Here is a 25,559-nt window from a genome sequence, read left to right on the forward strand (position 1 = left end):
CGCACCCGTTACTTAGTACCGAATACATACGGTTTGCTACAGGTCTACTGTCAATAAATTTCCTTCATTTTACCCGTTTGCGACTGACTCAAGAACTAATAAATTAATGTTATAGTTTAGTCCTTTAAACGAGTTCTTGTAAATGCAATAGATTTATTATTAAAGAAATTAAAGGAAGTTAAATACCGATAAATAGTAACATTGACAATATTTACGTTTTTGTCAGCTGTTAGTGTCACTGTCACATTTCCATTCATCCACTGTGGTAGGCTAGGCCGGGAATTAAAACAATTGAGTTCGATTTATTACAAAAGAAAAGATAATCCTTTTATAAAGATATATAAGATAAAATTAAAGTAATTAGTACAGTTTATTACTATTACGTAAGTGATCCATTTTGATTAAGTGTACAAGTGAAACGGGACCGGCGAAGTTCTTAATTGTAGGAAAAGAACATTTTCCTGCTCTGATTACGTATTTATCCTGATGTCTACGTTAAAGACGCGCTACCTAGTCGTAGGCGGTGGTATAGCGGGCGTGACATGCGTTGAAACCCTTGCGATACTTCATCCGGAAGAGCCACTTACGATTATCACTGCATCGTCGCTGGTCAAGAATGTAAGCAATGTTAGCTTTTACGCGAAAACGATAGTGAAGTTCGACGTTAACGATACCGAAGCGAGCTCCTTGCTTAAGATACATCCTAATCTTAAAATAGTGTATGATTCGTTAAAACACTTAGATACTAAAAACAAAGTAGCCACAACAGATGGTGGAGAAACAATTGAATATGATGTTGTTTGTATTTGCACTGGCGGAATCCCACGGCTTATCGCTGATTCAAAAAAATGTAATAGGATACTAGGAATCAGGGACACAGAATCAGTGCAAGAGTTCCAGGAAAGGTTAACAAATGGCCGCAAAATGCTTATTGTCGGAAATGGTGGGATTGCATCAGAAATAGTTCATGCCACTAAAGGAATACAAAAGGTTTGGGTTATTAGAGATGATTATATATCAGCAACATTCATAGATCCTGGAGCAGCTCAATTTTTTCAAGATACATTTAAAAACAAAGCTGATAATCAACAAGATGGTGAAAAGAATACAATCTTACGCAGACATGTCTTTTCAGAAGAGGATACATTAGTATCTCTTAACAAGAACCTAAAATCTGCTGCATTGGGACCTGATTGGTACCGAAAACTGGAGAATACGAAGAATGAGAGTGGAGAACATGAACTTGAGATTATATACAAGGTAGAAGTTGAATCTGTCACGGAGGTTGAAGATAAGGAATATCCATTAGATGTAAAACTTACAAATGGAAGGAGTGTCCAATGTGACTTTGTGATATCAGCAACTGGTGTTGAGCCTGCCGTGAACTTCACTTGGGATGAAGAACCAAAGAAGGCTTCAGATGGAGGCTTAGCAGTGAATGAGTTTCAGGAAACAAGTATAAAAGATGTATATGCAGCGGGAGACGTTGCTACAGCTGCCTGGGAGCATGCCCCACAGTGGTTCCAGCTGAGACTCTGGACTCAGGCCAGGCATATGGCTGCAATGGCAGCAAAAGCAATGTATGGCAAAATTATCAATGAACCAATCTTGCAAGACTTTTGTTTTGAATTATTTACACATTGTACAACCCTATTTGGATATAGGGTTGTGCTCTTAGGAAAGTACAATGGTCAAGGGTTAGGAAACAACTATGAGATATTGTTGAGAACAACTCCATCCCTAGAATACATAAAGTTTGTGATACAAAATGGAAAACTACAGGGTGCTATATTGATTGGAGAAACTGATTTAGAAGAAATGTGTGAAAATCTTATTCTGGACCAAATTGACTTAACACCTTTTGGTGACGATATTCTAAACCCAGATATAGATATTGATGATTATTTTGATTAATACTTAGTAATTTTAAGTATTTAATATACTGTTGAAAGTGATAATATACTAAGCATCATTAGTTCTTGTTGTATTTATTTGTTATTGATATTAAAGCTTTATTTTTTTGATGAAACATGCTGTGTAGTAATGTGTATATTTTGAGCAATATTAAAATTATGACATGACATTGTGTTTTGCTTTTACAACAACTAATTTTTTATTTTATAGTAGTTAGAATAAGTCAGTAGTCGTTGGTTAATAGTGCAATCACTATTATCATAAGTTTACTAGAAAACTTTTATGATAACCATTCTGGGAATCCATTAATATCACTCTCTATTATAAAATCAGCAACTCCCAAAAAATAAGTGTGGTTGTATGAAGAGAATTATTAACATTCCTCTATAAAAGTAATATCGGAGCTGCTCATATATTCATACAATTCTTAGGATAAGCATTGCTCATTATAATTTATTGTTAACATTTTCTTGTTGTTTTTTTTTATAATAACGATATTATTGAATAGGTAAATAACGGATTGGCAGAATGGAGTTTGTTTGACATTTAGTTAATTTATTTGACAACGTCAAACTTTTATGTCATAACGTCACTTATAGGCGAAAAGGCAAAATAAATTGATTCCATTGGATTCCATTCTAGCTGTGTGGAGTGGTTAATTTACACCGCTCATTTGCGTATTTCCTTAAAATTATCGGTTTTGTACCTTTAGCAACGTTGCAAATCGATTCAATACAAATTGCGATTTCCTCTTTGTTCTCCCGGTTCATACTAATATAATATTTAGTGTTTCTCGTTGTTTTCGTTAGAATCTTGTAGTGTGCTTTGTTCAAGATGCCTATTTTGTTCAGTGTTGTGGCTCGGGGCACTGTCGTGTTAGCTAAATATGCTACTTGCGCTGGTAACTTCACCGAGGTGACCGAACAGATTCTATCCAAGATTCCTCCTCACGATGACAAGCTTACGTATTCCCACGGGACCTACCTATTCCACTACATTGCCGAAAATAAGTTGGTCTACTTCTGTATTACGGATGATGTGAGTATTGCAAATATTACATATTTATTTATGACTATATTTCGCCATTGAAATGTAATTATACTTTGTTATGCGAATGTTCTAGAAATTTCAACGTTCGAGGGCGTTCCTGTTCCTTAATGAGATTAAGAGAAGGTTTATCAGTGCATTTGGGGACACTGCCCAGACAGCTATCCCTTATGCAATGAACAGCGAGTTTGCTCGGGTACTTGCAACAGAAATGAAACATTACAGCGACTCCAAGGACTTGGAGACCATATCTAGGGTCCATGGAGAATTGGATGAACTGAAGAATATTATGGTGAAGAATATTGGTAAGTAAAGTCAAGGGATTCCCATATAATTATATAATTTGTTGATATTGATTGATTCTTAGTATTTATATTCAAGTGGTTAGTGTCATAGTGGTTGTTAGTTTTATCAATAATACATATGCAGTCATTAACTAATGAGGTTAGATTCTAAATTGATTAATTAAAATAATGAGCAACTAAAATAATAATGTCCTGTAAATTTATTTATTATCTTCATTGGTGTTTTTCTGGTTCCGATAATACACATATTTATTTACATTTGTAAGCTTATCTCAAAGTTTGTCATTATTTATTTTATAACCAGTAAGCAATAACCACCTCTATTGCATCTGACCTATATTGCAATCAATGGAAAGTGGAAATATGGCTTTTTATGATTGCGGTTGCAGAACATCTGCTAAAACTATTGCTAGTAGCAGTGTAGGACAACTGCAAGTTGATTTGTAGGTTGTGGTTGACTTCTCTGTTCTCCGACATAGTCATTGGGCGTGGCCTATCTGTAATGTAGGAATGTCTCCTGTTGTGTGTGGAGTTGGATGGTGGTGACGCACGCACACGCAGGCACGTACCTCTGATTGTTCAAAGTTATGTGCATATTAGAAATTAATTATCACTTGCTAAACGGTGAAGGAAAACATTGTGAGGAAACCTGCATACCTGAGAGATTTATAAAAAAAATCTCAAAGGTATGTGAAGTCTACCAATACGCACTTGGCCAGCGCGGTGGACTATGGCCTAATCCTTCTCATTATGAGAGGAGACCCGTGCCCAGCAGTGGGACAGTAATGGGTTGTTGATGATGATGATGATGATGATTAGGTATTCATTTGTTATTCATATTCATAAGTTAACAGATGTTTTTCAAATCTTGATAAAATACAAAGTGCCTGAATTGTTAAAATTCTAGTAATTTATAACACAATACTAATGATACATGAATTTCTAATGTTATTTAATTAGTAATCTGTTGATAATACTGGAGGATAATATTCATAGTTATGTATAGCTTGACATTTAGATTACTCATCATTTGTTTGTGAGTTATGCACACTGGGTTATTAGATTTCACAATGCATATTTCTATTGTATTTACAGATTGTTTTATGTTATAAATGAATTTAATACACTCAGTTTTAAAGTACATAGTATCGGACTAATTGGTATATTTTTTTGTATTTTTTTTTTTTTTTTTTTTTTTTATATGTAACCTAACGATAAGGCAGACGGGCTGCCTGATGGAGAGCAGTCACCGTCGCCTATGGACATTTGCAACACCAGAGGAGTCGCCAATGCATCGCCGGCTTTGAAGGAGAGCTCTTTTTACACCCCTCTTGAAGAGCCCCATGTCATAGTCCTGAGGGAATACCTCAGGAGGAAGTTCATTCCACATTTTGCACGTACGCGGCAAAAATGATCTATTAAACCGAACCGTGGAGGACCGCCACGGGTCCAGTTGATGTGGATGGAACTTCATCCTTCGGCGAGTGGTGCGATGAAGGAAAGGCGACGTAGGCACCAGATCAAACAATTCCTCAGAACACTCACCATTGTAAAGTCGGTAGAACACGCAGAGGGAACCTATGTCCCTCCGAAGCCTTAAGGGTTCTAACCGATCAGAGATCACTGGGTCATCGACGATTCGCACCGCGCGTTTCTGTACGGAGTCAAGTGAGTTAAGTTGGTATTGTGGTGCCCCTGCCCAGAGATGCGAGCAGTACTCCATGTGGGGCCTCACCTGCGCTTTATAAAGCAGCAGGAGTTGCCCCCCAGTGAAGTACTTCTTGGCTCTGTTTAGGACGCCCAGTTTCTTTGAAGCCAACTTGGCTTTAACTTCCAAATGACTCCGATACTGCACGTCGCACGAGATGTCGACTCCCAGGATCCCTACACTTTTACCAATGGTGAGCGGGGTACTTTGGAACTTAGGCGCTATGACGAATGGGGTTTTTTTAGCGGTAAACGCGCAGACTTGTGTCTTCGAGGGGTTGAACTCAACAAGGTTAAGACGACCCCATTCCGAGACCCGCTCCAGAGAGTTCTCGATTTCAGACACAAGTCGGATTCTGCTTTCTTCCACGAATGTCCGAGAGGTGTTCGCACGGCCTGTGTACACAGCATCTCCCGTGCTATTATCTGCATAGCAATGAATGCCACCGATTTTTAGCAGCATATCATTGATATGCAGAATAAAAAGCGTGGGAGATAATACAGACCCTTGGGGCACGCCAGCGTTGATGAGCTTCGTGTCTGAGCAGCACCCGTCAATTACGACCTTAATATGCCGCTCAGACAGAAAGCTGGCTGTCCATGTGCACAACCTCTCGGGAAGACCGTAAGATGGTAACTTCGCGAGAAGGGCCCTATGCCAGACCCGGTCAAAGGCCTTAGCGATGTCCAGGCTTACGGCCAATGCCTCCCCGTTGCTCTCAACAGCCTGCGCCCAACGGTGAGTGAGGTACGCAAGAAGATCACCAGCTGATCGGCCCTTGCGAAAACCATATTGGTGATCGCTGATCAGCCGGTGCTCCTCCAGGTACCTAAGGAGCTGCGTGTTTACAACACGCTCCATAGCTTTTGAGAGCAGGGAGGTTATCGCTATAGGCCTATAGTTGGCCGGGTCGCTGCGGTCACCCTTTTTGGGAATAGGGTGTACAAGGGCAACCTTCCACGAAGACGGTACTTGTCCTGTGGTGTAGGAAAGCGAGAATAGGCGCGTTAAGACGGGAGCCAACTCGGGAGCGCACGTCCTGAGCACCACTGCGGGGATTTCGTTTGGCCCGCTCGACTTCTTGATATCGAGGGACAATAGAGCTCGCCTGACAGCCTTCTGCGTAAAGCGAATATCCGGCATAGAGCTCTCACACCGCGGGATGGTAGGCGGTGTGGCCCCTGTGTCATCAAGAGTCGAGTTTGAGGCAAAGAGGGTACCAAGAAGATCGGCTTTCCCCTTTGCCGTGTGGGCCAGAGAATCATCTGGTTTCCGCAGGGGCGGTAGTGAAGACCGGCAGAAATTACCCTCGACAGCTTTGGCCAGCGACCAGAAGGCTCGACTCCCGGAGGGGTAACCAAGTAGCCGCTCGCCAATTCTGCCGATGTGCTTAGACTTCGCCTTGGCCATATGCTTCTTCGCTGAACGGGAGGCAGCATTAAACGCGGTTCGGAGCTCGGGGGTTTTTGGGTCCTTGCTAGCGTGTGCTGATGCCCAGGTTTGGAAGGCCTCCTGCTTAAGGCTTAGCGCTTTAGCACAAGACCCACCAAACCAGGGCTGACTCCGCCCGCCGACGGACACGACAGAGTTTGGAATGAAACACTCCATACCCTGCCGTATCACGTCGGTTACAGACTCAGCACACGAGCTAGGGTCACCCGAGACGAAACATAGCTGCCTCCACGGGTACGAAGCCAGGAACTCCCGGAATCCGTCCCAGTCTGCTGACTTGTAATGCCAAACTTGTCGTCTCCCGGGGGGACGTGTCTCCACAGGGTACGACAAGGGCACAGTCGAACTTACCAAGCAATGGTCAGAGGATCCAAGGGGAGCCTTGACCATTACTTGGTAGTCCACCGGATGGGTAGTCAGCAGTAGGTCCAGCAAAGAGGCAGTATGGGTCTCTACATCAGGCACCCTAGTGAAACCAGGTACGACCTGAGAGAGCCCATATGCCAAGGAGAAGTCATATGCAGATCTCCCGGCAAAGTCGGTGGTCCGGGATCCCAGCCAATCAACATGATGAGCGTTGAAATCACCGAGAACCACCAACTCTGCCGAAGGACACTGCTGCAGCATTCTGTCGGTTGCCCACTGGACGTGCTCGAATAATCGAGTTGTCTCCACGTCTCCGCTATAGGACCTATACAGGCACGCGTAGACACGGGTAAGACCTCTGACGTCCGCGCCACCCACAACAACGATAGGTCCTTGTCTTCGAGAAAGCTGAGACGGCGATAGCAGACGTCCCCCCGAACATACACACATACCCCGGCACGACGCCTGAAGGCATGTTCTAAATTGTAACCGGGGTATTCCAAATACGATGTATCGTCCAGGGTAGATATCTGCGTCTCCGTCAAAAAGAGAAAAGCCGGCTTTACCGTCTCAAGGTGGTGGTGGACGGCATTCAGATTGGAATGGACTCCTCTGATATTGCACATATCCACAGTAAATGTGGAAGAGGTCGCCGCTGTGCAACTTTTCTTCTTTTTATTAGACTTTCTCATAGTTGGTGGTTGTTCAAAAAAGGGCGGGAATTTGAAAGGATTTGCAATGCTCCGCCGACGCCTCACGGGACAAAGTATGAGTCTCGTGACACCGAGCCTACGGAGGTGATGTGGGATGCTGGCGCGGGGGACGGAAGGGCCCCCGGTCCCCCCCGTGCACGACTACCCGGCTCCACTCCGGTCTCTTACTCCGGCAAGGTAGCCGCGCAACGGGATTTTTCGCCGGTTGGCGGGACAGCCTCCCGGGCCAGAGGTTAACAGTGTTGCCCGGGTTCGGGTCCCCAACTAACCGGCGGGCGGCCAGCGGACAACCGTTTCACCGGGTCTCCCTGGCCCCCGCGCCAACACACCACGCCCCCGGGGGCAACGATGCTTAAAGAGACTCAACGGACCCGTAAAGTACGCCGTCGGAAGCACCACAGGGGGATGGGAAGGGAGGGATAAGGGGATGAACTGGCTCCCAGGCGCACTACCGAAACACGACTAGTCGTTATTAGCGGTAGACTCCGACCTGAGGGTGGTAGCTAGCCAGGCAGATCCCACGAAGAGATCTTACCACCAAGCGAGACACCTTCGGGAATTACGCCAGGCGGTGTCAGACCCAGCAACCAGTGGGACCGTCGCAGTAGGATGTTAAATGCCCGAGTAGACGCTGCTGCCCATCTACCCGGTAGATGCCCTTAGTCGGCTTCTACGACACCCACGGGCAGGTATGGGGTGGTCTATTCGCCGCCGGAGCCACACGGCCAAAATGTTTGTGTTGTATGGCAAGCTGTTGATACACCCGTTGCGAATACCTGATTTTTTTATAATACTGAAGCAGTAAATGATTATGTAGTTTATCTAGTGGTAAGTTATTGCTGCTAATGGATATTTGTAATCAATTTCATGCAGAAAAAGGGTTCTACTTGAAGCCTATCACAAATGTTTTGAAGGTGGTAGAACCCTTTGTGGTTCGACTCCGGCGGCACCGCCGCCACACCTATTTCTACCTAATAACAGCAGTTAGGCGCTGCTGTGTTCCGGTTTGAAGGGTGTGGTAAGGGAGACAGACTTTTCCAAGGCAGGGATAGCGGCGCATCTGGGGCCGACCTCAGGTAGGAATATCTAATGCGATCTGGGGTTGATTACAGATGTCCATGGGCGGCAGTAGACACTTACCATCAGGTGGATTGCATGCTCGTCCGTTACTCCTATTTTATAAAAAAAAAAAGTGTGTTGCTCGACTACTAACTAAGTGTGTGTGTGACTAAGATGATCGCCTCATATGTAAGACAGCCAGCATCCAAACCTTTCCATATAATGCAAGAACTGCTTCATGTTAGAAGTACGCATGTGTTAGTGGCAGTGGTACTTCCCCACTCCCATATTAATTCTGAAAATGGTATTTAATTTTTGTAATTTTTGAATTTTTAATTTGCAGATAGCATGACAATGCGCGGTGAAAAATTGGAGTTGTTAGTGAACAAAGCAGATAATTTGGCAACTAGTGTATGTATTTATTGTTTTATAAAACTATAATTAAAAGTAACTATAATAACTACATTCTTCTAAAGAAATCAGTTTTCCATCAGAATAATTTTACAGTATTTTTTCCTTGTTTACTGCTAAGCTAAGAGATTTATAGTTACATACTTATTATTTCTTACAAAGGGTTTTTGCACAAATAATTAATAAATTAATTTATGATGACTTAGTATTTAAGTGGATACTACAATTCTCAATTTGATGATTTAAAAATGTTATTTAAAACTAGAACTACAACATAAATATTAATTCAATCTGTTATGAGACTCCTCATTGTTCCATCTGCTACTTAAAATGTTTCGTGAAAATAATAATTATTGTTTTCTTATGTGAATATTTTTTTTTTAATTTTTACAGTCAGTGACGTACCGTACATCGGCGAGGACCTTGCAGCGCTCCCTCTTCTGGAAAAACATAAAACTGTACGTAATTTTGATACTAGTTGCTGCGTTGGCTGTGTACTTGATCGGCGCGATGGGCTGTGGCGGCCTTGCGTGGAAATCGTGCGTTGGTTAATATTATCAATATATTGTACCCATTGAAGAATAATGTTAAGACGGATTGTACGAACGATTAATACTAATATATCGACAGTTTGGTAATAATTACAATAAAATTGTTATCGAGGACAGGGGTCGGCAGCGTTTTTTGTATTAACTGCAATGATAAATAATATCAATAAAGAATTTACGGACCCATGACATTACAATGTATTCATTCCGCGGCATCATCTGCTTCAAATTATATATTTTTATTTTCGTTGGACCTAATAAGCAATAGTTATAAAAACTTTTAAACATAAGGAGGTATCCTTATACATATAAAGTGTTAAAAACTTGTATGTACTTATTTAAAGGATGTGGTAAGGCAGAGACACTTTAGTGAGGCGTTCTGACCTGGGTTTGATTAGATATGTCCATGCGTGGTAGTGAACATTTACCAACCATTGGACTGCACGCTCATTTGCTATTTTAAGTTCATGAAACTGTGGGCGGCAGTTACCAATTAGCACCAGAAATAATGTACGCCTAATTACAACTTTTTGCAAAAACCATGTGTGTACTTACTATGCACGTGAGAAGTTGTACTTCGGCGTATTCAATAAATTTTAATAAAAAAGAGTGCATACAAACACAAAAGTGGAAGAACGTAAAGTGATGTTTGTAGTATTGTATAGTATCATATCATTATAATATAATATACCTACCTACCTGGATATTCATTGTCTGTAAAACTAGCTACATCTGCTAGCCAACTTCATGGTGTCCTTTGTGTTTTATGTTTGTTGTATGTCTTGTAATTTGAACACAGTTTGTTGGAACTTGAGGCAATAAACTCTTTGTAATTCGTTCGCTTGCGACACGTCTGCTCTCGCCGCTTACCGAAGTAAAACTGTCACCAGTCATGAGTTGACAGACAGGTTGCAATCTCACATTTAATTTACTAACGGCGGGTATTACAAATATATTATTATACAAACGGAGGGTAGGTAATGTGGTGTGCATTCGAAAAACCTCACTTAGCATTTTTCCCAAACACCTCAAAAGAAGTACAACTTCAAATTCTAAAATTTAAATAATTTGGAAGATTGGATGTTTGTATTTTAAAACAAACCATTGCCAAACTGCTATTATTATGTTGTTGTATATGTAATAGTTAAAAAATATGTATAGTTTAATGTTATGATATTTTATCAGATGGCAATAAATAGCAGTTTATATAGCAATAAATAGCATGCATTATATCTTTTCTAAACTTTTGTATTGGATGTTACTATAAAGCAAATGTTTGTTTGAAGTTAATATTGAATATCCTGTAGAAATTTGGCACGTGTTTTCCTTAATTTTTTTTGTATAAAATACAATATTAAAATTTTTTTTCCTCAACTAACCATCATGTATCACAATTTAGTAATATAATAAATAGGATTAAAGTAAAAGTATATTATATAATGTATAAAAATGTATGTTGTGTTATTGTTTGTAACCTTATTGTACCTTAATACTTGAATAAACTTACGCATTCAAATGTATGTAGTGTGTCTAAAACTTTGTGGCGGCAGCGTTTACCATATCGGTCTGATTTGCGGTGGGATCTGGGTTCGAATCCCGGACGAGTAGAGAGTGAAATGAGGACTGAATGCGTTTAGACTAATTTAATATATTTGCTGTCAACCAAAATGATTTATCGAAGCGAAAAACAAATAAGTTCATTAATTGATTTCATAACATTTTTCAATTGTATCTTACATTAAGAAGATTCTTGTGTCTTTTTAGACATTTTCACATTAGATTTTCTTGTTAGAATTCGAGTATGTTTTAATTTTGATTTACTTATATTAGCTTTCAAAAAGTATGTAGTTTTTATTATATCAAAGTAGTTTAAATTTGATATTTCCAAAAGTACCCTTAGATCTTGCCTGTCAGACCCCTTACAACTTATTTATACTGGCCGCTACCACCTACGGTCCTCTATGACCCCAGCTGTATGAGTTGAGGGCTAAATTATCAATCTATTAATTAATAATTTGATTATAATATGATTATATTTAAAACAATGCTTTACCTTAAGTGATGTCCAAAAATCAATATGTATATTTAAAATGAATGTTCAGTATTGTATAATTGTATATAACAACCGGATTATATGAAAATGTTACTTGCATGAATAAGATATAACTACATTTTAATAAATTGAATACAATCAGGTACATTTAGTGGGAATATTTAATAATAATATTTATTATGAATTATTAGCAATATTATAATAAACACAATATTTAAATATTAATTGGCAGTATATAGTACACAAGTGGCTAATGTATTTACTCTATTTTTTAAAAGGCGAATTATTCTTTAATCTGTTTACGTTGGCCGAGAATTGGCTCCTTATCTGTTGTATTATAGTTTTACCACTAATTTATTATTTAAAGTTAAAATACGTCATTGTAAAGGTGTTTTTCACCAATAGGAATTTTTTTTAAATCGAATCACTTTATTGTGCACACAGGTTGAAACATGGCTTTGTTACCTCTAACAACTTGGTGGAAAAGCGCCCTAAAGCTTAAAGGAGATTTTCAATTTTTCAATGATTGTATTCATATACTTATGTGTAAACAGAAGGGAATAATTGTCCTATTCATTGTTATTATTGTAACTATAATCCCATTATAATAAAGACTTTCAAGTATTGTGATATCATGTTTATATTATAAGTAAAATTAATTTGTTTACAATATTATGTGAAACTATGTTATAAAGTAATGGAATAGTTAATATTGGTCGTTTTATTTTTCTAATTCTTTTCATATAGAATTTAATACATACATACATATTGGATTTAGTATATGTTTGGTCTCTACATGAAGTCTTGAAATTAATTTTACAATGACAAAACAAGACAAGACAACAGTTTATTCCGTTTACACAAAACGTCAAAACAGATCGTATTTCACACTTTCCTGATGAACGTAAGTGGGTATATTAGAGTGGATAAGGAAGTGCTCGTTTCGTCAATGGTAGCTATCCCAAAAATGAAGGCGGACCGATTCCGGGAACGCGTCAGATTGATCCCGCGGTCCGAGGGTGCATCCCCCGCGCGCCGCGCTCCGGCAATCGCGCGCCGGCCGCCGCCGCGGGAGGGCGACACTCGCGCGCGCTCGCACCACACGTGCTCACGACTTGCCTGTGTGAGTACCCGTACTCGCGACTACCCCGAGTTTACCGGTTGTTTCGTGTCAATACGCCGCCGACGGCCGACAGTGCCATGCGTGTTCGGAATACCGGCTTACCGATCGTCACGTTCGAATCAGTATGTTTGTTGCTGGGCTTTATTGCGCTTCCCGAGGGATCGCCGGAGATTAATATCGCTTATGGATGTGCGATTAATATTAATGACCACCGTTCGCGCGTATCTCGAGCGATTCACGTTAATGCACTGAATATTCTATCATAAATTACTTAGTTTACTTTGAAAAGTAGATAAATGTTTACATGTAAAATTCAAATATTTTTCCTGTTTAAAATTTGGTTTCTTGTATAACTATTTTTAATATATGTTTAAATTGTTAACAATAGTTCGGTTAATGTGTTGTGCTCGAAGGACCAAGTTTTTGAAATACCTCCACGATGTTTATTTTATTTGCATAAAATTATAATTATGTAGTATGACACAACAGGATGGTCAGACATTGTTTAGATAGATGATCCGTTATAAATATTAATTATTATAAGCCTTTACGGAGTACCGCCGTGATTGATAGATCGGCACCGATATTTTGGCAGTGGTAGATGACATTCATAACAATGAATACGATGGGTACATAATGTGGCAATAGAGTAGTTACGAGTATACCAAATCTAATAGAATTTGGGTGTATTTGTGTGTGTATGTGAGCATGTGCGTGATCCGTGGCCGGCAGTTAATGCGGCAGGAAGCGGAGTCGATTTTGGGGAAGGTTACACTACACACTAGGAATGGTTCACAGGTCATTGTTCTTTTTTACGTCGAGGCACTCTTTTTGTTCGAAGATAAATTAGTGCTGTCACGCATTAACTGTTCTTTTGTTAGGACTGTTTTGGCGGCTTTGAACTTTGACGGTTTCTGGAATCGTTGGATAATTTAAAACAGTGTTGGGTAAATTAAAAGCTTTAACAAGAATTGGCTTCTAAATAGTCTAGTAACACGAACAACAATATTTTATTTGAGGTTTAGGTAGGCGCATTATTTAGCGTGCATTCGGTGTTTACAATAGTTTTCATTTACTTAGTTTAAGTATATCAGTATGTTTGCTTGGTCCGAGTTTTTATTTTTATATCAAATTACCCAATTGAATTTTTCGAAGATCCATGATTAAGATGAATTATATATCATACGTAGATTTATATGATCACGTAATGTGATGTATGTAAACGTAGGTTTCTAATATAATAATAAGAATATTAATTGAATAATTATGACATACTTTTTACAAATTAGGTACAGCCTTCCGACTTCACAAGTACTAAAAGTTTCTTAAAGGTCGCTGTGCATATCGGGCAGATCCAATCGAGTATTTTGGTATCCACTCGAAAGTTATTTTATCATTGATTAAAGCGGTTATAATTTTGCACTGCAATATCGCCCAGTAGGAAATGTAAATGAGTTCAATACACCTTTTAGATGAAAGCCGAAAAAATGGGTTAGCTGTAAGCTCACGCTAACAAAGGCCGTTGTTACGGTACAGAATGAGTGACAAGGAAGTGAGAAAATGGGTTTTGTATTGACTGTCATACAATTTTGAATGGATGTGAAACAATAGTGGTACAAAATGGATGACAGCTCGCCAGACTTGTCGCTAAAGCTGCGGCGCGGCTCGAGCGATTCCCGCGAGTCGTTTTATATGGATTTTGCCCAGGGTATCGACTCTGACATAGAAGAGGTGACCACGATTGAGCGAATTATTCCGGAACATCCGGGGGGCCGGGCCGAGGGCGACGCGGACACCCTAGCTACTCCCTCGGGTCTCGACGACAAAGATTTATCGCAATGGTAAGTTTGTCCACGTAAATACTTTTTTCAATTTTCTTATAGGTACGCTTTCTACATTTTGGATCACTTAATTAAACGTGCTTCATTGATGAATTCGAACTTATTTGTAATTATACAGGCATATTCAGTATTGGTAAATTATTAAAATATATATTTACTACTTACTCATATTGGAATAAATTATATAAATTCATCATTGGAAAAAAATACAATTTTGGAGAAAACGGGTTTTTTGCAAAATTAAATAATTGTCTCGGTAAAAAGCTCGTCCAAAAGCGGCTACGGACAGCTTCACTATATATACATAGGTACTCCTATTAAACGGTAGATACTCTATTAGGAAAAGCAATACTAGAACGGATTCAAGTGATTTCTATCGTCAATCAAAGGTTTTCCTGAGAGTAATAGGTATAGCCTACTTCTTACGCATAATTATTATTAATGGTTTCTTAACCGAAACCTTGTAAAACCGGTAGAGTCGTTATAGAGCTAGTTTAAAATAAATATAGAGTTTGCCCATTTTTGGTGTTATTCTATCCAATTTAAGTAAAAGTTGGTAGGTAGATTCTTCTTATAACAAAAGTAGCACACGAGCGTGTAGTCCACCTCATGGTAAATTACGTCTGTTGCCTGAAAAGAGTCCTATCAGAGGTCAGCTACAGATGTATTGCTACATCTGAGGAGGACTTAGTTGAAATGATTCATATAAGTTTGTCTAATTAAAGCGAAATAGCAGCGCTGAACACTGCTGCATTAGGCAGATAAAGATGTGGCGGTGTTGCCGCCAGATTCAAACCACAATGGTTCTACCATCTAAAAGTAACTTACTTCCGTATTAACTAAGATTTTAATTAATTATACACTCATAAAATGTTGCGAAAATGTTTACGTTGCTTGCGTACCGTATGTGGCTGGATACGAGCCGAGTGGGTTGCGTGCGCGCTGGAGCGCGAGCGGTGTGGTTGGAGTGGCAATCTGACTTTTTATAAGAAATCTGCTCGTTCCCGCAGACGCCGTGCGTGTGTTCATGATGATGGGCTCTTAAATTGTTTTTTCTCATCTTGAAATTAGGGTTGCCAAAAAAATATTCTTAACACGTATAACTATAATAAGTGTCGCTATGTTCATGCGTGCTAATCTTTATTTCGAATAATTTTGTTGATTCGAATTTATAAAGTGATTAAAGTTTTTTTGTTTGAATTTAATGTTGTATAAGCATTATAAATTATAATTATAAAGCTATTTGGCATTATAATTTATAATAGGCATTTTAATCAAAAAAATAAACTAATAAAAATATTCAAAGAATAATTGCAAATACACGCACTTTTAATGAAAACATTTAATTTAATAATCTATTTTGCTCTTTTTTGACATAATATACTACTAGTACTAACTCCTACCTACTAGTACTAACTCCCTATATTTTTAAGAGAATTTGGTATATTACTTTTCGGTTATTCTGAAAAACAAGTATAATCATCAGAAAAACTGTCGACAACCCTACTTGAAACGTACACGAGGAAGAGCATTTCTCATGGCGGTCGCTTTAATGAAAATGGAATGTTATGATTTTACTTAAAGTATATCAGTAGGGATGTAAGGTATCCGTTAAATGAATAACTGAACCTACTTATATAGAGAGATCTATGTAAAGGATGGCGTTAATACGTGAACGTAATTACGAGGCGACATAAATTATGAGTGAGGATAATTGTGTTACCGCGTTTCAATTCGAGCTATTGCGATTTCAATTAATTTCTGGATTGAATACAAAGAATGCATTATAGGTGATGGAATTGATATTATTGAATACAAAGAATACATTATAGGTGATCGGAATTGTACGCGGAGTTTCGATTACACGAACAATGTTGTTAGACAATAATATTTGAATAAGTGTTTCTTATTTTACTTCGGAAGATCGGCGATTATCGAAAAAAATAGATTATAAGTTAAGTTAGGCATATTTTAAGTAGTTACCTATTTAATATAGATATTATGTAGGTAGATGCTTCTCTTGTAACTAAAACATATTTTATTTTAAAACTTTTGCATCTCGATTCTGATAGTAGGTAGGTACTTGGGCGCTACAAACATATTTTTTTGGTTTATATGGTTATTTCTCTTTTACTTTTAGAGTTCGTTTTTCGTAAATGTCACTTGAGTGACGTGTTTTAAAAATCGTAATAAAGGTGTAGTTTGTATACGAGAGTCGGCGATGTGTGCCGGCGACGGCGTCACCAGTCGGACGGGTCGCGGCTTTCTCTAGCGGTCGCAACCACGTGCGGTTATGGCGTGACACGGTCAGCCGTCGGAACTAATAGCCAGTCCATACGATACTTTGGCAGCGATCTAGTTCGATAGGTAATGTGGTGCGAGATTGATTAAAGGTTAATGATTTACGTAAGCGATTACTGATTTTGCGTAACTATTGACATTCAATCATTGAGAGTAAATCATTTTGGATTAGGTACTTTGCTTTTTGTATTGTAGATATTTTAATAGACAATGTTTTTCATAAAACAATTTTCTCTACATTTCTCTAAATGTACGTTTAAGGAGCCGTGGTTATTTTTTCAAAATACCTACTATTTAATAAATTAAGATTTTCAATTTTTATTTTATTGTAGTTTAATCTTATATATAAAATTCTCGTGTCACAATGTTACTTACCGTATTCCTCCGAAACAGCTTTACCGAATTTCACCAAATTTTATATGCATATTCAGTAGGTCTGAGAATCGGCTAGTATCTATTTTTCATACCCCTAAGTGATAAGGGTTGTTCATCCTTAACAATTTTTTATTAATATGGCAACACAACGTAGCCGGGTCAGCTAGTAATTTATAAAGATCAGTTCTGCTGTCGGAATTATTAGAATACTTTGAAGGCTTAGATGATCTATGAATAGTCCAAAGAACAATTGTGTCCAAAATAAAACATTGCATAATAGATTGCACTATGCTTACAGTAAACTTGTACTTAGTAGGAAAATAACTCGTACCTACATATTATTTGGAACTTGAGCGATGTGTTTGAGGAAATTTGTATGAAAAACTAACTATACCTATTATCCTATGAAAATCAGTAGGGTTCTAAGAACAGTTGCGTCAGATAATGACTCATTCGCAATAGGAAGTGGTTAAATAGTTTTGGTTTATATTTTGGTATAGACATCAATGATTTATCTTTAAAGTTTTATTAAGTCCACTGAAAAATTGAATTATTTGGGCTCTTAGAAGAATGAATGTAAAATGGCACCTAAAACAGATGAACGAACTAAATGATATAGTTTACAGAGATTAATGTATTAGATTAGGCTCTAATTATAAAGAAGTTTACTAACGCCCTTATAATCTATATAATATTATGCCTACCAAAGTTTGAGACAATTTCTACCTAGGTATGCGCAAATTGGGTAGATTTATTATTTACTAGCTGACCCGGCAAACTTTGTACCGCCTCAAAATCTATTTATCAAATATATTTCATATAAAATATAGCCTATGTTACTCGTAGACAATGTAGCTTTCGAATAGTGAAAGAATTTTTAAAATCGGTCCTGTAGTTTTTGAGCTTATTCATTACAACCAAACAAACAAACAAAGTTTTCCTCTTTATAATATTAGTGTAGACAGCGGGTGTTAGGCGACACCACAACGCATTTCTTTTGGTAACATGCTTTATATTTTCTCTATTATCAGCAATGTAGAAACAGTAAATATGTAGGAATGTCGGCGGATGTAGACGCAGCCGGCGGCGATCTTCTAGAATTAAGTAGGTATTCAATATGCAGCTAAAGCGTTAAGCTGATTTACGAGTTCATACATAATGATTTATTTTACGGCTCGGGTAATCAAGGAAATAGGTACTTGTTATTCTAAGGGTTTATGAGTCTCCTGTTTATTCTAGTAAATGTAGGTTAGGCTTGAGTTGGTCTTTTATTATGAAATAAAGCCTAAAAATAACCTAATATAACGCCTATGAATAAAACTACTGTATTTTTCTTAATAGGTATAATCCGCGCCATACCGCTAGTCCGCTCTGAATATCGAAATGAATCGCGTCGCCATAGCAAATTTTATGACTATACCTGCTCGTAACAACTTCATAGTGGACTAGCAGTTTGGCGCGGATTATACCTATAATGTGTTTAAATACAATTATAGACAAAGAAAAAATAAACAATCAATTATTTGCCAGTTTCTATTTACTCTTTAGGTACCTATTGTAAGATTGTAGACATTTTCCTTTCATAGACTAATATAATTAAATGATTCAATGAGCTTGAATATTTCTGAATAAATTACGTTTTATCCATTAATATTAAAGAAGGGTTTATCAAAGCTTCTATCGCAGCAACACTGAATCCCCAGGTGACTTAACCAAGCCCAAAGTCACTTTATAAATCAAAAGCGTAACCGAGGGCTTTATTCATCATGAAACCGCCTCTTCATTGAGTGTGACACTGCAAAACATAAACCATTCAGTTGATGTATACCGGCCTGGTTGGAAAACGCAACGTCGGCTGTCTGGTGGCAATAAATTATCTCCATTATTGGAATTGTCTGTTTTGTTAATAAGTGCGTCCAAATTTGATTATCATTAATACCTCACTGCTGGGCTTGGGTCTGTTGAAGGTAAAGTACCTATGACGACCACGCTGGGCAACTGGATTGATAGATTTCATACACGTTTGTAAATATTGTAAAGAACTCATATTCCCATAGATAGGCCATTCCAAATTATTTTCGTTTACCAATAAAATAATAGATCATTATGTATTGTAACTATGCATAATTATGAATAAGAAGTACCGACTATAGGACTCACAGAGATCATGGAACACTTAACAATTAAGGAAAAATTAACAATTAAACTGTTGTCAGATATTATAAGATTATAACTTGTCTTATAAAATTCTACCTATATCTTACAATATATTTTCCTACTAATTACCGACCTATAAGAAAGTACCTGCCTATTAGAACTTCAAGTGAGTTTTCAAAATTTCGCATCATATTCCTTATGGAATGGTACCTCATAAAATTATGCGAATAAAGGACAATGCCCATGAAAGTATGGAGCGCCGTCCAGAGTTGCATCAAATTGTAACTTGTTATGGACGATGTATAATTAACCAAATACTACCACCAATAATTATTTTTTAGATCAGCACCCGGCTTCGGAAGTTATTTACCGAAATGTTACATAACCTCAAAATCGAAAATATCCGACGATAGATTGATGGTCGGTTTTAACTGATAGTAGGTACCTATAATGTAGTTGGATTAACATATTCCATTTACTTTTAAAGGTAGTAGGTAAAAAAACCTAAAATAATCCTAAAAACCTAAAATAATGAATTCCGAGTATAAAATACCGCCATTTAAATTTTTAAGAACAACAATCAACATTTCGTCTTATTTTATATTAAATGGAACCCCCCTTGTTCAAAGAAACTATTCTGATCGACAAACTATGTAAATAAAATCAAAAAATAATTTTAATATTACTTTCATTTTGATGCATGAGAAAAATCATTAGTCAAAACACTAATAGATCGTATTGAATTCCGAGTATAAAATTCCGCCATTTTAATTTTTAAGAACAACAATCAACATTTCGTCTTTTTTTGTCTTAAATGGAATCCCCTGTTCAAAGAAACTATTCTGATCGACAAATTATGTAAAAAAATAAAAAAATAATTTTAATATTACTTTCATTTTGACGCATAAGAAAAATCAGTATCAACAATGGGCATTCTCCTTGTAATAATACTCCATGCATCGCACAAGGAAAGTCATGCCGTAATGGTCTCTGACTAATCTCGGCCGGTCTTAGATTCACATCCTGGCACGAACTAATGAGTTTTTGGGCTTACAGATCGCGTCTAGTAAAGAATAACATTATTCAAACCGTTCACATTATGTCAGTTATTGATTGTCTGTATGAACTGCATTAGTCCTGATATTTATCTTGGAATTATAGCTGACAGGTAAGTGCATTTTGCTCTATTTAATACTTACAATACATTATCCTGTTCGACCAAAATTACATAGGAAAAAAAATAAAATAACTTGATTAAATAATGTATACCTAAGAATTAAGCGATGAATAGCGAAAATAGCGAAGAAGGTATTTTTATCAATCACTGATATAATAAAAAAGGAAAGTATGATCAAGAACAAATGATCACCCCACTTTTCATCAAAAAGAGTTGAAACACCACTTGTTAAGTAATGTACCATGTCTTCTATCAGATGTTATATTAGTTAAAAAGAAAGAAAATTTATTTCCACGATATACTACATACATTCATCTATTTTAAGCAAGTAAATAAAATCCTAATAAAACGCTGCCTTGAAATGAATTTGCGTTCAGAAATCACTTATCTTTTGTCGGCAGTTTGTTCCTACAATACCGCGATATATTTCGATTGCCGTCTGTCTGTCATTGATTTCGCATGAACGTTAGACTCAGGATATCGCCTCGTATGCTCCAAGCTATTTTATTATTTTCCTGTACTTGGCTACGGATGTGGAATATTTGCGTACTATTCAGGTTCCTTTGAAGTTTACTAATAGTTCCTTGCCTATGATTTATCTGCGCTACCTTAATGGTAACATCAGTCACAAATGTGGCATAAATAGCTTGAAGGATGTTTCTCGTGAGGTCGACTATTAATAAGAAGTACGAGTATGGATAGGAATTTTTTTGTCAATTGATTCGCTTGCCTTTAACAATTCATTATTATTCAACTCCTGGACAAAGTGCGAGTTGGTAAACTTCACACCTCGGAGAATTATTTTTTAGAGGACTCAGAAGCACATAATTTAATGTAATGTAATGTAGATACTTTCCTCAAGATGTTTTCCTACATTGTTAAGGCATATGATCATTAATTTGAAGTATATAAGAATATGTACACGTAGATACATAATATCGAAAGATCAGAGGTGCGTGCCCTTGATTTGACCCTTTGATCCCTTTCGTGAGCGGCCTAAATAGCACTAGGCTATTACAGTTGTGGTACCGCAAAATTGCTTAACTATTATTATATTGTATATTGTACATAAAGAGCCGATTACCAAATTATTTGCTTTTTACAAGCTTTATATTTTTATAATGTCTCTTGGGGTGCTGTTGATTTCAACATTGAGTGGATTAATGTAATAAGGCCGCTAATGCAAACGGTCATTACGATTCAAATCGTCCTAAGTCTGTAATATATCATGTCATGTAACATATCGTGGGAAATGTAAGTTTAAAAGCAAATTGCTGATTTTCCTGTTCAATTCACTTACGTGCAAAGAACAAAAGCCTGTGTAACATCTCACAGAGAGAATTGTTTTTATTAGGTTTAACGTAACGATATTAGACTTCTCTGATTTCCATTTTAGATTTAAACGGCGTCTAATGGCTTGCTACGGGGTAAACTCGGAAATTACTTTTTAGTTAAAAAGTTTGGCGCTTTACGGGTGACTTGTCTGAGGCATGAATAAAATTAATGTAATTAAAATTTGTTTGCATACAGCTCACTGAAAAACCGACACAGTAATTAAGTTTTGCGAGTTGTTATTCCGAAATACATTAATGTTCGACGACAACCTCTACGAATGAGGTCTCAATTATTATTGTTATGATAGTTTGACGTTTTATAGTTAATCTTATTTATACTATACGATGTTCCAATTGGGTCGTTACTAGGTAGGGGTAGTTTATGATCGGACTCGAGTGGGATTGTCTATTATACATTATAATATAGATGTCTCTGTGAAGTTAAACTAAATTTATACAACATTTTGTTATAGTTCTAGCATTAATTCAGACTATAGCGATTGCATTTAAATTGCAAAATACTACTGTCTTTTTTAGATAGAATCTATATATATATTATTTCAAAAATATTGGAAATAGGAGTAAATCAATTGAATCATTTCACCAATCCGCATTGGTTCTGTGTGATGGATACCTACTGATAGAGCATGTTCCATTATTTTTATTCAGTTATGTGTTTCAAGTTTTAAGAGGTATAATTCGATATATTTATGCACGCATATAAAAATTCGTAATAAAGTAACATTTAAGACTCGCATTACAGAGTGATTATTATACCGAGATTATTATTATAGCGGTGTGAGATGTAGAGGTTACCTGGTTTGACTCTAGGCCACACATCAATATTGAATCTACATTTTGATTCTGGGTCTGGGTGTTTGTATTGTCTGTGTTGTATCCATGGCATTCATAACACACATAATTGTAATGGTAAGATTATAATATGAGTGTAGAATCTTTAAAAAAGTAATACACAAACTCTACTATTCTATTGACTATAATGTTCATTTGCAACTGAAAATGAGCTTTAATAAAGCTCGAGCTGAAAAAAAATGAATAGATAATAACGAAGCTCAATGTTTATTCATTGAAAGCTTTCGTTTTACGCTACGTTTAATCATTAAGCAACACTACAGACAGTTCCTCGATTCAAACTTTTAAGCGTAAGCTTTGTAGAGATTTGGCGTTTCAGCTGGCGCTTTGAGTATCTAGTGGCCACTCGTTGCGCGTTTAAGGGCGGAAAAGCTGTTTGCCAATTAGTAAAGTTGTGATCCGTGTATGTGTAACAACGGGGTAAAACAAGGCTCGTTCTGTACGCTTCTATTGTATCTAAAAAGCATATTATTGCCGTTTAATGGCTCATGTTATGTATTTAGTATGTCGTCAATCCATTACTCTCCCACTGCTAGCTTCGGTCTTTTTTCAAAATAGAGGGGTCTAGGCCATAGACCACATAGCCAAGCCAAGTACAAATTGGTAGATTCCACACATCTTTGAGATATTTTCTTTAAGAACTTTCAGTTTCCCTGCGAAAACATTGCACATTTCGGCGTCACTAAGAATGGTGATCATTAATTTTTAATATATACGTCAAAAATTTTAGTGTCCGTATAGGTGGCATAACAATTAGTTGTTCCATACAAAAAGTACGAAAAACAATTAATTATTATATTAATTTTTATTCACATACCATATCATATACCATTATTTACATCACATACCATACCATAAATTTAACGAATTCAATAATCTGAAAAGACATTATTAAAACTCTAGAAAAGTTAGTTCTTTAGAATTTGTAGATATTGAAGGTGGTAGAACCCTTTGTGGTTCGACTCCGGTGTCACCACCGCCACACCTATTTCTACCTAATAACAGCAGTGTTAAGCGCTGCTGTGTTCCGTTTTGAAGAGTGTGGTAAGGGAGACAGACTTTCGAGGCGTTCCAGCTTAGTCCTCAGGGATAACGGCGCATCGTGGCCGACCTCATGTAGGAATATCTAATCCTATCTGGGGTTGGTTACAGATGTCCATGGGCGGCAGTAGCCACTTACCATCAGGTGGACTGCTTATCTTATATTATAAAAAAAATCTATAACGTATTGCTGGATGTACGAGTATTACGCGTATGCAAAGTGTAGTTGCTGATTAAGTTAAATTCACTGACGAAAACATGGTAACGATGTGGCGAATTACACGTTAATGGCACTCGAAAGCGACATGCGTTGCTCATTTCATGCCAGACTGCTAGTTTTGCTGCGTTGTCGAGTGCCAACGTGATTCGATAAATTAGAGAACTGTTCTAAGTAATTTTAATTAGTTCGTAATTTACAAATTTAAAATTTTCTCGAACGCTATGTGACATCTATTAAACCGATAAAAAATCTGGATTTAGGTATCATCATCATCAACCCATTACTATCCCACTGCTGGGCACGGGTCTCCTCTCAGAGTGAGAAGGATTAGGCCATAGTCCACCGCGCTGGCCAAGTGCGTATTGGTAGACTTCACATACCTTTGAAGACCTTTTTTTTTAAGATTTCTCAGGTATGCAGATTTCCTCACGATGTTTTCCTTCACCGTCTAAGCAAGTGATAATTAACTTCTAATACGCACATAACTTTGAAAAATCAGAGGTGCGTGCCTGGGATTTAAACCTCGGACCCCGCGATCAAGAGGCCGCGTTTCTTAACCACTAGGCTATCACTGCTGTTGATCTATCTTAACTTATCTATACTTAATACTAATGCATTTTAGGACATACTTAAAATAAGTAACAACCTACCTATTATCTATTGCATATTGAACTATTTAATCTATAACCACGTTATTTGGACAAAAGGTTCATTTTATGATGTAGGCAACCTCTAAATAGTATTTTTTAATATGCCACTCTGCAAGGAGTTAAATACCAATTGAACTCTACCTATGAATATTTTTGATTACAAATAATTAAACACTTTCAAGGTTTTTTGTAAACGAATCCTTAACCCTTACCCCTACCTTATATTCTACGTATAAGAGACGTGGTACACGTAGAATATTAATTACGTAGAGTATATGTTTTTTTTTGGTGACTACAAATAACAGCTAGTTTTTGTATACATGTAAATAGTTGTGGATATGTTCTAGCATGGTACTAGAAGCGACACGGGAACATCACACGCCACTTTGGCGACGATCACTAAATTACGCCGCAGCCGTCGCGTTGATGAGCGTCATGCCATGCTTGGATAGTTTAGAGGGGCTGCCCCTGTATACTAAACAAGATAATACTTGGGTTAATTGAAGTAAACATACCCAAATATAAACGTGTATGTCCGTTCAGGAGGCCTACCGCCTTTTAAAAACCATCATAGTTCAGGAAAGTTTTATTTCAATATTGCATTAACATTATTTTGTTTCTTTCCACGACTGCTATAAAACATTATTTTCAATGTATGATTAAAATAATATTGTTTTAAGAGATGGTAGTAATCCCCCAGGCACAGACATTCAACTCTGTAGCAGTAATAGTCCGAAAACATGTGTCCTTCACGACTTATTAATTTTTTACCAATGTTCTTATTAATTGGTAATAAATAGCTCTGAAATACATAATTAATAAATCCGCGTTGGTAAGAGATGAAAGATTTTGTGTGAATATGTTCACAATGTAATATGAGAATAAAATTGT

At 37.3% G+C, this 25,559-nt stretch overlaps 3 protein-coding genes across 6 annotated transcripts in view; all 3 read left to right on the top strand.

Annotated features, from left to right (window-relative positions):
- Positions 1-250: 250 nt before the first annotated feature.
- Positions 251-2,081, top strand: Pyroxd1 (pyridine nucleotide-disulfide oxidoreductase domain 1). The gene has a single exon (XM_073085686.1). The coding sequence runs from the start codon at positions 487-489 to the stop codon at positions 1,912-1,914; it is 1,428 nt and encodes a 475-aa protein (XP_072941787.1). The 5' UTR covers positions 251-486; the 3' UTR covers positions 1,915-2,081.
- Positions 2,082-2,507: 426 nt separating this feature from the next.
- On the top strand, positions 2,508-12,288 carry Vamp7 (Vesicle-associated membrane protein 7). Its single transcript, XM_073085416.1, has 4 exons — positions 2,508-2,952; positions 3,038-3,266; positions 8,908-8,975; positions 9,369-12,288. The coding sequence occupies exons 1-4, from the start codon at positions 2,749-2,751 to the stop codon at positions 9,525-9,527; spliced, it is 660 nt and encodes a 219-aa protein (XP_072941517.1). The 5' UTR covers positions 2,508-2,748; the 3' UTR covers positions 9,528-12,288.
- Positions 12,289-12,634: 346 nt separating this feature from the next.
- Positions 12,635-25,559, top strand: part of LOC140751463 (proton channel OtopLc) — an 83,647-nt gene continuing 70,722 nt past the window's right edge. The window contains exons 1-2 of one of the 4 annotated variants that reach the window (XM_073085323.1): positions 12,635-12,699; positions 14,172-14,540. In XM_073085323.1, coding sequence (XP_072941424.1) covers positions 14,320-14,540 — 221 coding nt within the window. In that variant the 5' untranslated portion in view covers positions 12,635-12,699; positions 14,172-14,319. Of the gene's footprint in view, positions 12,822-12,858; positions 13,498-13,562; positions 13,647-14,171; positions 14,541-25,559 lie in introns of those variants that run through there. The other 3 variants (XM_073085322.1, XM_073085324.1, XM_073085325.1) reach the window with 3 other exon arrangements.

The sequence above is a fragment of the Epargyreus clarus genome, unplaced genomic scaffold (assembly GCF_041222505.1).
Source record: "Epargyreus clarus isolate Ecla_fem2 unplaced genomic scaffold, WU_Ecla_fem_2.2 ptg000023l, whole genome shotgun sequence".
NCBI lineage: Eukaryota > Metazoa > Arthropoda > Insecta > Lepidoptera > Hesperiidae > Epargyreus > Epargyreus clarus.